We start from the raw sequence: 15063 nt of genomic DNA on the forward strand, positions 1-15063 counted from the left end.
ATATTCCTTTTTGGGAATGTATTATGATTTTTTTTTTTTTTTTTGAGAGAGAGAGTCTCGCTCTGTCACCCAGGCTGGAGTGCAGTGGCGCGATCTCGGCTCACTGCAAGCTCCGCCTCCCAGGTTCATGCCATTCTCCTGCCTCAGCCTCCCGATCAGCTGGGACTACAGGTGCCCACCACCATGCCCGGCTAATTTTTTGTATTTTTAGTAGAGACGGGGTTTCACCATGTTAGCCAGGATGGTCTCGATCTCCTGACCTCGTGATCCGCCCGCCTTGGCCTTCCAAAGTGCTGGGATTACAGGTGTGAGCCACCGCGCCTGGCCGTATTATGATTTTTTTTAACCATTTCGCCCATTCTTTGGACATCTGAGTTACAAGCGATAAAAAGGATGAAGATACAATTTTAAATGGATGTATAATTTCTACTGTACAATAACAGTACTCAAGAAAAACGCATTAGCAGGAAGATATGGGTGATTTTTCTGTTGGTATAATACATGTTATTTACTAAAGAGGTGGGGAGCAGGTCCCTGTGGACCAGCTGTGACTTTGTGGCAGCCCCACTCCCCATCTCCGCAGTAGCCCCTACCCTTGTTTTCCCTCATCCTTCAGGGATGAACCACTGCACTCAGGTCTCTCGGGTCAAGCACCTACCCAGAACGAGTGATGGGGCCCCTAGTGGTTGGGAGGACTCTGCCCAGTCTCCAGGGGCAATTCCTACCAAGGTCCAAGTCATTGAGGCCCTTGAGGGTGTGGGTTTGGTGTTAATGGATCTTTTGAATTTTCGAGAGAAAGAGCAAGATTACTCAATTTCTAATGTGAGGGGTTCCTGACTTCTTATTGTCAGTGGCCAATTCAACTTTAAAAGTACAATAAGTCTGGGCACAACACAACACAACTATATGCAGAATAAGGTCCATGTCCTCTGAACAGTCTGATCTAGAGGAAGGAGACCGCTTACCCCAACGCTGTCAGAAGGAGGGGCAGCAAGGAGTGATAGAAGCAGCAGCAGAAACCCGGGAGGAGAGAAAAAGAAAGGTGGGGGCAGCACCCACAGGGAGCAGATGCTGGGTTCCTCCCCACCCCTGGGCCCTTTATGTCATAGCCACAGCTCCAGGCCCCACTGGGCCTTAACTACCACCTGGTTCTGTTCCTGCAGATTCTTTTTCATTCCAAGGAAGAGACCATCTTCCAGAGCCAAGGGAAAGCTCTACTCAGACCTCCCGTAGCGTGAGACTTCCCAGGGAACCTCCTCTAGCAGAGCAGCCTGTCCCTCCTCCTGTAGGCCCAGCTCTCTACAGTGATGGCTAAAAACAAGCTCCTTTTCTTCAAGGGTTGTACCAGTTACATGCTAGATTGGGCACGTGCTTCAGTCATTCATATAACTTCTCTATGGCACCACCCTCAGGGATTTGTGGGTCAAAAAGGTATCTTCAGTCATGAAAATTTACCAGACCCACCCTAGAAAAAAAGCTGATCTTAACCTGAAAATCACTGTTGGAGACAAGAACCGCATTAAATAACCCAGCTAAGGCAGGGGCAGAGGAGGGTCAGCAAATGCTTGTTGGTATCTTCTGTGCATTTGGGAGATTCTGGAAAATCTTTGGCAACTTCAGGAAAAAAAAGTACTTTTATGGCTTTTCTTGTGCTGATAATGTTTTCTACAAAAGAGATTCCAGGCATAGTATGTCTGTTATTGCTCTGGGCACAGTAGGTCTGTTAAAATTACTGTTCCAGTTGTTTAAAGAATTTTGTTATTATTTGGTTGCCTGCCTCTATGTTTTTCAAAGGCAGTGTCTTATGGAGTAACTAAATATTTTAGTTAATAACAGACCTTATCTGGCATACTTTTAAACATCTATGACTATAACATTTAATAGAGTTTTTCATAGATATTAGAAAGATAAATTTTGGTTGATCCACTCAATATGTGACTCTTTGAAGTCATGTTACCTACACTAATCAAGATAGTGTGGTGCTGGCATGAGGACGGGCATATACATCAATGGAATAAAATGGGGAGTCCGGAAATAAACCCTCACATGTATGGTCATTGATTTTTGACAAAAGGGCCAAGTCAATTCGATGGGGGAAAGAATAGTTTTTTCAACAAATAGTGTGGGGTAACTGGATATCCACATGCAGAAGAATGAATTTGGACCCTTACCTTACATCGAATGTAAAAATAAACTCAAAGTGATCACAGACCTAAATCTGTAAGTTTTAGTTACAAACCACTTAGGAGAAACACAGGAGTAAATCACAATCTTGGGTTAGGCGATGACTCACTAAATATGACACCAAAAACGTAGCAGTAAGAGAGAAAATTGGTAAGTCCAATTTCATCAAAATAAAAAATTTTTGTAATTATCCAGTGTAAGATATTTTGTCATAACAGTCTTGGACTAAGACAGAACTTATATCCAGAATATGCTGTATAAAGACCTCTTAGAACGCAACATCAAAGAGACAAATAATACAATTAAGAAATGGACCGGGGATTTAAGCAGACATTTCTCCAGAGAAGGTATACAAATGGTCAGTTAGCACGTGAAAAGATGCTTAACATCTCTGGTCGTTTGGGAAATGCAAATTAAAACCACAATGAGACAGCACTTCACACCCATTAGGATGGTTATAACTAAAAGGAAAAATGGGCAGGTTGCAGTGGCTCACACCTGTAATCCCAGCACTTTGGAAGGCGGGTGGATCACCTGAGGTCGGGAGTTCAAGACCAGCCTGACCAACATGGTTGAAATGCCATCTCTACTATAAATACAAAAATTAGCCAGGCATGATGGCGGGGGCCTGTAATCCCAGCTACCCGGGAGGCTGAAGCAGGAGAATCGCTTGAACCCAGGAGGCGGAGGTTGCAGTGAGCCGAGATCATGCCACTGGACTCCAGCCTGGCGACAAAGCGAGATTCCATCTCAAAAAAAAAAAAAAAGAAAGAAAGAAAAGGAAAAGAAAAAAAGAAAAACGATGACAGGTGTTGGGAAGGATGTGGAGAAATGAGAATCCTCAGGCATTGCTGGTGGCAATGTAAAATGGTGCAGCCTCTTTGGAAGTTCATCATTTGAGGAAAGGCAGTTCCTCCAAAGGTTAAACATAAAGTTAACTTATGGCCAGTCATCCCAATCCTAGGTATCTACCCAACAGAAATGAAAACAACTGTCCACAAAAGACTTCCATGTGAATTTCTTAGTCTGAAAGTGGAAACAACTCTGTCAGCTGATTCATAGATGAAACTTTATTTGGCAATAAGAAGAAATGTAGTTCTGATCCATACTATAACATGGATAAATCTTTAAAACATTATGCTAAAATCCAGTCACAAAAAAAAAAAACATGTATATTGTATGATTTCATTTATAGAAATGTCCAGAAGAGGCAAATTTGTAGGATGGAAAGTAGATTAATGGTTGTCTAAGACTGAGGAAAGGGGAATGGAGTGAACGCCAGTGGGTATGGGATTTCTGTTGGAAGTGATAAAAATACGCTAAAATTAGATTATGGTGATGGTTGCACAACTCTAAATATACTAAAAGCCATTGAATTCTATACTTCATTATGTTATGTAAATGAGATTTCAGAAAACCTGTTTTTTAAAAAGGCGAGTTAGGTAGCAAATGCACGTGGTGCTGAAGCTGTTCCTTTTAGAGCCGGCTCTTAGCATTCTGTGTCCTGAGCATTGTACTGTGAGCTAAGAGATAGAACATGATTTCTGCTTCCCCCACCCCTAAAAAAAGGTTTGGGAGATCAGAAGATGTAAAACAGAAACCCAGAATGCTCTTCTAAGAGTTAGCTACAGAGTAAATAAAAGTTTGAAGAGACTTCCTCAGGCAGGGGAAGACAGAAGTTTCATAGACAAGATGATAATAGTAAGCTCACTGCTCCATTTTTTATTTTTAAAAACTTGCCACCCAACTCATAGAGGGCAGAGACTATGTCTTAAATAACACAGGGCCTACCAGCTTCAGGGTAAAATCAATGAAATCTTTAAACTGAGGCTAGGCGTGGTGGCTGACGCCTGTAATCCCAACACTTTGGGAGGTTGAGGCGGTTGGATTACCTGAGCCCAGAAGTTCAAGACCAGCCTGAACAACATGGCAAAACCCTGTCTCTACAAAAAATACAAAAATTAGCCAGGCATGGTGGCGCACACCTATAGCCCCAGCTACTCAGGAGGATGAGGTAAGAGGATGAGGTGGGAGGATGGCTTGAGCCTGGGAGGTGGAGGCTGCACTGAGCCATGATGGCGCCACTGCACTCCAGCCTGGGTGACTGAGTGAGACCCTGTCTCAAAAAAAAAAAAGTTTACATGACTATGAGTATGTTCCATAAATTAATCCTTTGAATGTTATATATGCTATGAATATTTCACTTAGCCTTTGGCTTATTGTTTTTTGTTGTTGTTGTGATATTGTCATGTAAAAGTTTGTAATTTTTACATAGTAAAACTTATTTTTTTTAAATAAGTTTTTAAAGTTTAAATAAAAATTATTTAAAATAAGTTTTAAAGCTTTAGATCAGAGGTCCCCAACCCCCATACCGGTGACAGTCCGTGGCCTCTTAGGAACCGGGCCGCACAGCAGGAGGTGAGCCGCAGGCGAGAGAACATTAGTGCCAGAGCTCCATCAGCGGCATTAGATTCTCATAGGAGCACAAACCCTGTTGTGAACTGCGCACGTGAGGGATCTAGGTTGTGTGCTGCTTATGAGACTCTAATGCCTGATGATCTGAGGTGGAACAGTTTCATCCCAAAACCTTCCCCCAACTACCCACCATCTATGGAAAGATTGTCTTCCATGAGACTGGCCCCAGGTGCAAAAAAGGTTGGGGACTACTGTTTTAGATGACATTTCCTACCCTAGTTATAAAACACATTTTCCTATAAATTCTTCTTCTTTCCTTTTTTACATTTAGGTGTTTATAACCCTAGTCCAGGGCTTCTCAACCTCAGCACGGGGGCATCTTGGCTGGGTAACTCTCTGTAGGGGGGCCATCCTGTGTACTGTATGATGCTTACTGCATCCCTGGCCTCTACCCACAAGATGCCAATAGCACCTGCACCCCAGATGTGACAGCTAAAAATGTCTCCAGACATCGCCAAATGTCCACTAGGGAGCAGGATCAACCACTGCACTTGCGTTAGACCCCAAGTGGTTAGAGAGCCACTGCACTTGGGTTAGACCCCTCTTTTTTTTTTTTTTTTTTTTTTTTTTTTTTTTTTTTTGAGACGGAGTCTCGCTCTGTCGCCCAGGCTGGAGTGCAGTGGCACGATCTCGGCTCACCATAACCCCTGCCTCTCGGGTTCAAGCGATTCTCTCACCTCAGCCTCCCGAGTAGCTGGGACTACAGGCATGTACCACCACACCCAGCACCACCACACACAGTTTTTGTATTTTTAGCAGAGACGGGGTTTCACCATATTGGTCAGGCTGGTCTCGAACTCCTGACCTCAAATGGTGATCCGCCCACCTCGACCTCCCAAAGTGCTGGGATCACAGGCATAAGCCACCGCGCCCAGTCTTAGACCCCTCATTTTTGCATCTGAGGAAACTGAGGCCCAGAGAAGTGGTGTGGCCTGAGCCAGGTGGCCTAGACAGATGGTGGCAGAAATCTCAATTCAAAATGCAGGACTGGGAACCTCCACTCCTCGTTCTCGTTTTTTCCCTGTTTTTCCTGTCCCCAGCCGTGAGTACCTCTGCTGTGCTAGGCACTGGGTAGCTGCTGGGGCCACAGCAGGGAAGAAAACAACATAGATAAAGTGATGAAGACAAGACTCCAGGTCATGATTAGTGCCATGGAGCAAACACAGAAAGAGTGCTGGGATCCCACCAGTGACAGCATGGTCACAGGGAGCCTCTGCGGAGGTGGCTCGCTCACTGACTGCTCTGTGAGTGTGGGCATGCCTGTGGTGTGTATGTGTGCATTTCTACCACCACAACACTGTCAGGATGGTCTAGACCCTGCTCGCAGTCTTGTTCTGCCGGGGTGTGTTGGGCGCCCCCAAGGCTGCCGTCATGCTTGGGGGTTTTCTGAAAGACTTGAGACTTAGCATATGGTTGTATTCAACTAACATTCACTGCAGCAGCGTGGTATGGATACACAGCTGGGTGTTAAGGGAAAAGGCGCAGGTAGCAGAGTCTGGAGGAATCCACGTGGGGCTTCCTTACGCGCACTCCCTCCCTCAAGGGGTTGCACGAAGTGAATACTTCCCCCCGCAACGAAACTGCAACACGTGTGATGTTTTTGCCCAGGGAAGCAAATGAGAGACTCAGTACCCAGAGTTTTGGCTGAGGGCTGGCTTTATACCCTCGGCCTAGCATGTTCCAGAATTCCACACTCCCATGAGCAGGTAGGTGTCAGCATAGACCACATTGTTCATACAAAACGGTCTAGGCACGGTGAGCCAAGCTACTCTTGTCAGTTAAAAAATGGCAGGAACCCTCCCAAAATCCAAGTTCCCAGACACCATCCAGGCACCAGCCTTGCAAGTGATAGCACTCTTAACCTGCTACGCTGACACTTTGCTGTGTGCGGGAACTTTCCAAACCAAGGCTTTGACCAGGGAGCCGGTAATAGGAATTTACTCGGAGCCTGGGGGCCACTGCTTGGGGCTGAGAGTGGGGGACTGAAGCGTGGCCTCCCCATTGACTGGTGATGGAATCTGCCCTGTCTTGTTTGCCCTCTCCAGTGTGGGGCTGCCTTCCAGGAGGATGATGTCATCGTGCTCAATGGCACCAAGGAGGACGTGGACGTGCTGAAGACAAGGATGGAGGAGAGAAGGCTGAGAGCGAAGCTGGAAAAGGTAATGGGAGTCTTCAGGTTCCGCCCAGCCCCCATCTCTGCTCCAGAGCCGACTGCAAATCACTGAACTGAGCTGGCAGCTGCTTAGGGGTTTGCATGATCAAGGCGATTTTTATAACCTAGAAGGGCCTGGACTGTAGAAGCAGATTCCAGCTGAGGCCCAGGCACTGCCTGGCTGTGGTGAGCACGGCGGCTCTGCTCTTCCCCGCCGAGCTTTCTCATCAGTGAAGTGGGGTAGTGACAGCATGCGAGGGCATGGAGCTGTCAGCAGGCTCCAGAGACCATGGCCATAAAGCACTGACACTGACACGGCCTCAGCAAGCCCTTGGGGAAGGGCAGCCCCCACCGTTGCTGCTGCTGTCACTTACTGTTGCTGCTGATTTCAGGCGGTACATACTCAGGTCTCATAGCTTGTAAAACAAAGGAAAAATGAAAAGGCACCATCATCCCAGCAAAATGTAAGGCTCCCCTGCTGCCCAGATTGGAATGTGCTCGGGAGGGCCCTGGCAGTCTGGGCTCCAGCAGGCCTGGGTGGGCCTGGGTGCCTGTGCGTCTCACCCACTCCCAGGGCGTGTGGATGCAACTCCTCAGGGTCACACTTTGAATAACAAGGAGCTAATGAGTAGCCTTCCCAAAAATGGGGGCCAAATCCCTCACCTTCCTGAGCCCTCCCACGGGGAGAGGGAGGTCTTTTATGGAGCGTGGTGCTTCAGCGTCCAGAAGGGAGCCTGGTATCCAGAAACAGGGAAAGCATTGCTGAGTAACGTGGCGGAGCGAGCAGGCTCCAGACAACGCATCCACCAAGAGTTCTTCCATGCGCTGGTGATTCCCCATCCAGCAGTAAATGTTGTTCATGTTTACAGATGATAGCTATGAAATACAGGCCTTTCGTGAGTGGCAAATTTCTTATTCTTTAAAAAAAAAAAAAAAAAGTTGGGTTCAGGATAAGCTAGGGAGAAAACTTTATGTGATCAGAGCTAAGGCAAAAGAATGCTTGAAGTACTAGAAAATTAGCTCCAGTAGGCTGAGGACATAAAATTATGAAACAAATCGCCTGCCCTCACGTGGGCGTGCATTTTACCAGTGCCAGTCCAAGGCGAGAGTGATGGAGTACCTGAAGATTTTTCAGAGGTTTGGGGTTTTTAAAAAATCGTAACAAGACAGGACTGTATCACCCTGGAATAATGTGTAATTCGTGGTTGTGAGGCTTTAAAAAGCCGAGGCTTGAGCACATGGTAGCAGTATTACCGTTATGCATGGATCCAGAATGATCAGAAAGAGCCAAAGGCGTTTGTATTTTCTCCTTTCATCATTTTACTTAGGTAGAAAATAATGTCTGAAAATGGCTCTGTAGTTCAAGGAACGGTGCCCAAACTCTGAATTCAGATGCGAGTAGAAATACTCCGTGGAGCAATATTATAAGATGTTAATACAACATTCCTAACAACTGTTTAAAGAGTCACTTGGTAGGCGGGCGTGGTGGCGTGTGCCTGTATTCCCAGCTACTGGGGAGACTGAGGCAGGGTAATCACTTGAACCCGGAAGGCGGAGGTTGCAGTGAGCCGAGATCGCACCTCTGCACTCCAGCCTGACAGACTCCCTCTAAAAAAAAAAAAAAGCCGCTTGGCCATTTAAATGCTGTGTTCAGGTTGAAAAGTAAATACATGTGTATCTTATATAAAGTGTGTTAATTCTAAATTGGTTTTCTAAATTACTATGATTTCATTATTGTAAGAGAGAAAAAAAGAGGGAAACTAAGTTTGAGGTCTTTTTAACTAAGGACAGTTGCCAAAAGCCATCTCCCTGTTCTTAATTGCTACCATTGATCAAGCTCAGTTTTAAAAAACACAAAAGGGCGGCCAGGTGCCGTGGCTCACACTTGTCATCCCAGCACTTTGGGAGGCTGAGGCAAGCAGATCACTTGAGGTCAGGAGTTCGAGACCAGCCTGGCCAACATGGTGAAACCCCATCTCTACTAAAAATACAAAAATTAGCTGGATGTGGTGGCGTGTGCCAGTAATCCCATGTACTCCAGAGGCTGAGGCGGAAGAATTGGTTGAACTTGGGAGGTGGAGGTTGCAGTGAGCCAAGATCGTACCACTGCACTTCAGCCTGGGCAACAGAGGGAGATTCTGTCTCAGACACACACACACACAAACACACACACACACACACGGGAAAAATGCATTTCAAAGGAAACTACTAGAAATGTTCATATTCCCTTTGACCATTTTGCTTTCGTGAGTTTTCTCTGTCACAGGTTTCCTGCCAAGTTAATTCAAAGCCCAGTGGGACTAACATGCTCCTCTCTGCAAAATATTCTCCAGAGCTTCTGGGAATACCTCATAGCTACTGCTACCAGGATACCAAAATATTTCCCAAATACACTTGCAGCTGGAAGCAAGATATAACATTTCCTCTCTAACTCCTTCTTGCCTGTGCTTTTCAAATAACCTCAGCTGTGAATGGAGGGCTTAGAAGTAAACAGTTGTCTCTTATTTGTTTGAAGGACCGAGTATCAGTTTTCACAGATGTGAATGCTTGCATTGCATGTGTGAAATGCACAGAAAGTCTTTATGTTTTGTTATAAATCACACTGCATGTATATGTTAGAAATTCAAGGCCTGAGAGGTCTTTCTTTAATGCTCAGTGCTGGGAGATGGCTGAAGTAATCAGGCTGCATATTTTTAGTGCCACCTTTTGGATGCTTAGGAAATTGACATTTTAAAGTAAATTAAATGAACATAGTCCTACTTGTCATTTCTGCGATTAAATCAATTCCAACACAGCTGTGTGGCCGTAGAATGGTTTGTTTATTTTATTATTGCTGATCAAAATAACTATTATGAGTAACAGAATTCTAGTGCCTGGAAATCTAACAAGAGTAGTTTTGAGTTTAGAAGAATTAGCTCAACTGTCTTTAATATAAACTTCAAGGCCTTACACTTGAATAACAAATACCAAAGCAGTTTGACAGCTTTGAAAAAAAGTTAGTGGAATGTGCAAGATTTAGTTGGTGTTTATGCTGGCTGGACTTCACATACCCATATATACTCTGTGTTACTCATTTAAGTGCGCTTTTGTATACAGTTGTCACCGTCAACATTGGCCCTTATTACTGAAATCTGTCAGCCTCATTTAAATTTTTGCAAATGTGATTTGGGAGATGTAAATATAAAAGTGAGCAGCTCTGTGCAGATACATTTTTGTGTGAGGCAGAAGTGCATGACTGGTGTCACATGCAGAGGGTGAAGGCTTTAGGAGTTACGGAACATCAAAAGCCTTCTTCAGAGTGACTGTCTGTCTCATGTGACTAGCATCGGCCAGTCAGACGGGGCCCCCGGGACAATGGGCAGCCACACTGACGCTGAAGTGGAGTGAATCTGAGCACATCCTCCAACATTCTCTATCTTTTTGTAGAAAACAAAGAAACCCAAGGCAGCAGAGTCTGTTTCAAAACCAGATGTCAGTGAAGGTAAGATCCTTCAAGAGGTCCTTATTTTAGCAAAATGCGACTCTAGGGCAGTCTGCTAATATGTTCATGCTTTGTTTTGCATTGTTTTTGCTTTGCCTACTTTGTTTCTTTTACAGAAGCCCCAGGGCCATCAAAAGTTAAGACAGGGAAGCCTGAAGAAGCCAGCCTTGATTCTAGAGAGAAGAAAACCAACTTGGCTCCCAAAAGCACAGGTGGGTCCTGTTGTAGCTACAGGGAGCTGTTTCGAGAAGGCTGGAAACCCAGGTGGCCGAGTCCAGGTTTCACTGGAGTGGGTGGATGGGAAGCCCAAGCCTGTCCTATGTCATGTCTCTAGAGAGTGCACTGAACTCTCTTTAGGGGGGTAACTAAGAAATATTGAACACACCCTCATCAGGAGCCGTGGCAGGAGTGATGGGGTCTGGGCACAAATGCTGGTTGTTTAGATTCCTGTCGAGTAAGTGCTTGGCGCCAAGCAAAAGAGATTGCGCTGAGAACTGGCTCAGATGTTGCACAGAGACTGTCAGATGGACTGTGGCTCAGGGCCTGCGGGGAATGCCCCCGGTTTCTTTACTCTTGGGGCTTTCATGGGCTCCACGTGTGGCTCTCAGAGTCCCCTCTCTGCTGCCTCTTGACCAAGGATCAGTTTCTCCTAAAACTCACTCTCTTTAACAGAAAGAAAATACCATTTATTTCACAAAAAGAAAAATACAGATTCATTGTTAAGGGTGTGTGATCTTGTGCTCTAAGTAGCATCCAGGGTGGCTGACAGGCTCCCATCCCGGCTCTACATGGGACGGCCACTCAGGTTCCTGTGCCCGTTTCCTCCCCTGGAACGCAGGCCCTGCCTCATCAGGACAATCTAAGTCATTCACGGGGCTGGGACCAGTGTCTGCGACAGCAAGACAGTAAATGATAGATGTGTCGTGCTGTGTCTGCTTTGCTGGAGTTAGCAATTAAGATGACGTCCGCCAGCACTCACACGGCCAGCAAGAGAACGTCTGGGACAGAGTGACTGATGGGCTTCCCTTCTGAGGATGCGAAGTTTAGAATCATCTTTATCCCAACCCTGACAGTTTTGGCTCTTCATTTTTCTAGCAATGAATGAGAGCTCTTCTGGAAAAGCTGGGAAGACTCCCTGTGGAGCCACAAAGAGGTCCATTGCTGACAGTGAAGAATCGGAGGCCTACAAGTCCCTCTTTACCACTCACAGCTCTGCCAAGCGCTCCAAGGAGGAGTCTGCCCACTGGGTCACCCACACGTCCTACTGCTTCTGAAGCCCACACTGCCACCGCTCCTGCCCCAGAAGGTTTAGTTTCCACATAGGCAGGTCACTGTGCGCCTCTGAGTGCACTGCTATGTGTTCTCTCTATAGTTCTGTGTCATAAAGCTGTCCTGGCCAGCCTTCAAGCTGGTGTGGCCACTCTTGATGTGAGGCGTGTGGGTTCCAGGGGGGACATGGGAGGGGCTGCACTGTGGCCACTCTTGATGTGAGGCGTGTGGGTTCCAGGGGGGACATGGGAGGGGCTGCACAGTGGCCCGAGGTCATGCTTGCTTCCACCTGCAGGTGCATTTGGTCCTTTCCACGGCCAGGAAGCCCTGTGGGCTGCACTTTTTATGCTTGCAATAACAAGAGACTCCAGAGTCCTCACCGGTGCAGAGTTGGCACATATTAACTAAAATTCTAATGATCTTGCTACCAGCAAAAAATCAAGTAGGCCAAGTGAAACTGGGCTTTAAAAAGGATGGATTTCAAATACACGGTGCCCACTAGAAGCTTTGAAGGGCCTTGTCCCTCTGCTACAGCCCTGGGAGGAGCCAGGATCCTTGTTGGTCTAGCTAAATACTGTTAGGGGAGTGTGCCCCATCTCATCATTTCGAAGATAGCAGAGTCATAGTTGGGCACCCACTGATTGGGTTCAAAAATAAAGCTGGTCTGCCTCTTCTCTCCTCTGTGTTTTTATCTTTTCTACCTTCTGCTCATGCTTGGGTAAGAACATTGCAGCTGTTGCATTGGTGATTACAGGAGTCATTCCATGAAGTCAGAAGAACCCACCCTTCTCTCCTCCAGCAGATGGTAAAGGGAGAATCCTACCCAAAAAGAGGTGCATTTTATCTGCCTATAAGGTGTGTTGACGTCAATAGTTAGTGAAACTTCTCATGAGACTCCTAATGAAGAACCAAGAGCCACAGGCCTCTGCGTGGCTTTCTGCACACAGTGGTATGACTGAGATAGTGACTGGTTCTCTATACAGACCCCGGGGCCCTGGGTTTCCTTCAGAAGCAGAAGGAGCTGTGGGAGGTGAATGGCGGGAGGTGAGCAGGCAGGTTCTGTGGGAGACACAGACACGTGGGCAGAACTCCAGGGAGAGGCCAGCAAGGGAGAACCATGTGTGGCCCCACTTTTTCTCAAACCCTGTGTGGTTCCCGGCTTCACAGTTGATGGGAAGGTTTGGCCCCAAGGATACTTTGACATTGTGAGTATAGAGCATTTTAATAAAAATTAAGTGATGAGTTTTTGTCATGGACTTTTCCACAACAAACCTGAATTAGCCATTTAATTTCCCCAATTTTTTATACAGCCAAACTCAACCATTTTCTCATTGTTTTTATTTCCCTTTTTTTTTTTTTTTTTAAATTTTGAAACAGGGTCTCACTCTGTCATCCAGGCTGGAGTGCAGTGGCATGATCATGGCTCACCATAGCCTTGACCTCCTGGGCTCAGGTGATCCACCCACCTCAGCCTCCCGAGTAGCTGGGATTATAGGTGCGCACTACCGCACCCAGCTAATTTTTCTATTTTTTGTAGAGATGAGGTTTCGCCATGTTGCACAGGCTGGTCTTAAACTCCTGGGACCAAGCAATCTGCCCACCTCGGCCTTCCAAAGTGCTGGGATTACAGGCGTGAGCCACACTGCCTGGGCCCCCTTTTCATTTTGTTAATTTATTTTCACAACAATCAGTTCCTTCTTCAATTGGTTAACACCATTTTCTATCACTGTCTCTTCTTCCCTATTTTAATTTTACTGAAAAAACTTGATCAATCCTTTTAGTCACATTTTACTAATTATAATTTCTGCCATTGTGAGGCATTTTTTTTCTTTTAATGACCGTTATTTTTACCAGGTTCAGTTTTCTGAATGTTAGCCTGAATCAGTTTTATTTTGCATTGAATGTATTGACTGTGTCCAGTTTTTTCTGGTAACTGAGTCACAGCATCCTCAACACAAAAATTTCAGCATCTCAAAGTCCTCTGCTTTGGGCCTCTCTGAAATAAACAGGCTGTGGGCCTCCCTCCAGCTGCCCTCAGGACCATCCATGCAGGAGGGATCAGGGATTCCTTGGAGATTTCTAGCCAGCCTTTAATATTTTGCTAAGGCACCACTCTTCAAGGCTCCTGGCCAGCTTGAGGGAAGAAGGTATCCATGATCTGTGCTCCTGCTGGGCATGAGGCCTCAATACACCAGCGGCTGGGGAGGGCTGATCATTCGCATTATTTTTAGGGCTCACTGAGCAGCCAAGCACTTGACAGGCTTCTTCCCCTGGGACTCCCCAGCCACCCAGTGCAATGGGAAGATGGCCATCCCCCACTTTATAGGTGAGGTGCCTGAGGCCCAAAGCAGCAAGGCGAATGACACTTCTGCCTGGCCACACCGCACCTTCTCCCCATTCAGTCCGTACCAAATGAAGGAATCAGTGGCGACTGGGGCAGGCTCCCACCCAGGCGCCGAGACCATGGGTTCAGGTGCTGTGCCCAAGAGGAAAGTGGTGCATCTCCTAGCTCTCCCTCCTCCTCCATCCACCTCCAGGACCCAAGCTGCTTTCCACCAAGGAGGGAGCTGGGAGGAGAAAATTGAAAAGATGTTAAAATTCTCCAAAATAGCATCTATTCAATTTCCCACAGTATCGGGGGAACCAGCCCCCAATATTTCAACGTAGATTCTTTTCCCTAAGCATCGGCCGGTCTGAGAAAGAGTACAAAAGAGAGAAATTTTACAGCTGGGTCTCTGGGGGTGACATCACATCGGCAGGTTCTGTGTTGCCCCCGAGCCGCAAAACCAGCAAGCTTTTATTAGCAATTTTCAAAGGGGAGGGAGTGTAAGAATAGGTTGTGGGTCACAGAGATCACATGCTTCAAAGGCAATAAAATATCACAAGGCAAATGGGGGCAGAGCGAGATCAAAGTCCAGGGCAAAATTATAATTGCTGATGAGGTTTCATGTCCCACTGTGCACGCATTGTCATTGATAAACATCTTAACAGGAAACAGGGTTCAAGAACAGACAACCGATCTGACTAGAATTTCACCAGGCTGGAATTTCCCAATCCTAGCAAGCCTGGGAGAGCTGCAGGAGACCAGGGCGTATTTCATCCCTTATCTACAACTGCATAAGACAGACACTCTCAGAGCGGCCATTTTAGAGACCTCCCCCTGAGAATGCATTCTTTTCCCAGGGCTGTTCCTTGCTGAGAAAAAGAATTCAGCGATATTTCTCCTATTCGCTTTTGCAAGAAGAGAAATATGACTCTGTTCTGCCCGGCCCCGCAGGCAGTCAGACCTTAAGGTTATCGCCCTTGTTCCCTGAAAATTGCTGTTATCCTGTTCTTCTAGGATGCCCAGATTTCATATTGTTCAAACATGTTTTACAAACAATTTGTACAGATAACGCAATCATCACAGGGTCCTGAGGCGACATACATCCTCAGCTTATGAAGACGACGGAATTAAGAGATTCAAGTAAAGACAGGCATAGGAAATTATAAGAGTATTGAT

The 15063-nt window shown here is 46.2% G+C and overlaps 1 protein-coding gene across 3 annotated transcripts in view; it reads left to right on the forward strand.

The window, feature by feature from the left end:
• The window catches only part of RTF2 (replication termination factor 2), a 67989-nt gene that overhangs the window by 40948 nt on the left and 11978 nt on the right, over positions 1-15063 (forward strand). Inside the window, exons 6-9 of one of the 3 annotated variants that reach the window (XM_009437446.5) lie at positions 6705-6818; positions 10238-10292; positions 10409-10504; positions 11388-12235. In XM_009437446.5, the coding sequence (XP_009435721.1) occupies positions 6705-6818; positions 10238-10292; positions 10409-10504; positions 11388-11566 (444 nt within the window). In that variant the 3' untranslated portion in view covers positions 11567-12235. Of the gene's footprint in view, positions 1-6704; positions 6819-10237; positions 10293-10408; positions 10505-11387; positions 12236-15063 lie in introns of those variants that run through there. The other 2 variants (XM_009437448.5, XR_001712306.3) reach the window with 2 other exon arrangements.

This window comes from Pan troglodytes, chromosome 21 (assembly GCF_028858775.2).
Source record: "Pan troglodytes isolate AG18354 chromosome 21, NHGRI_mPanTro3-v2.0_pri, whole genome shotgun sequence".
In the NCBI taxonomy this organism is placed as follows: domain Eukaryota; kingdom Metazoa; phylum Chordata; class Mammalia; order Primates; family Hominidae; genus Pan; species Pan troglodytes.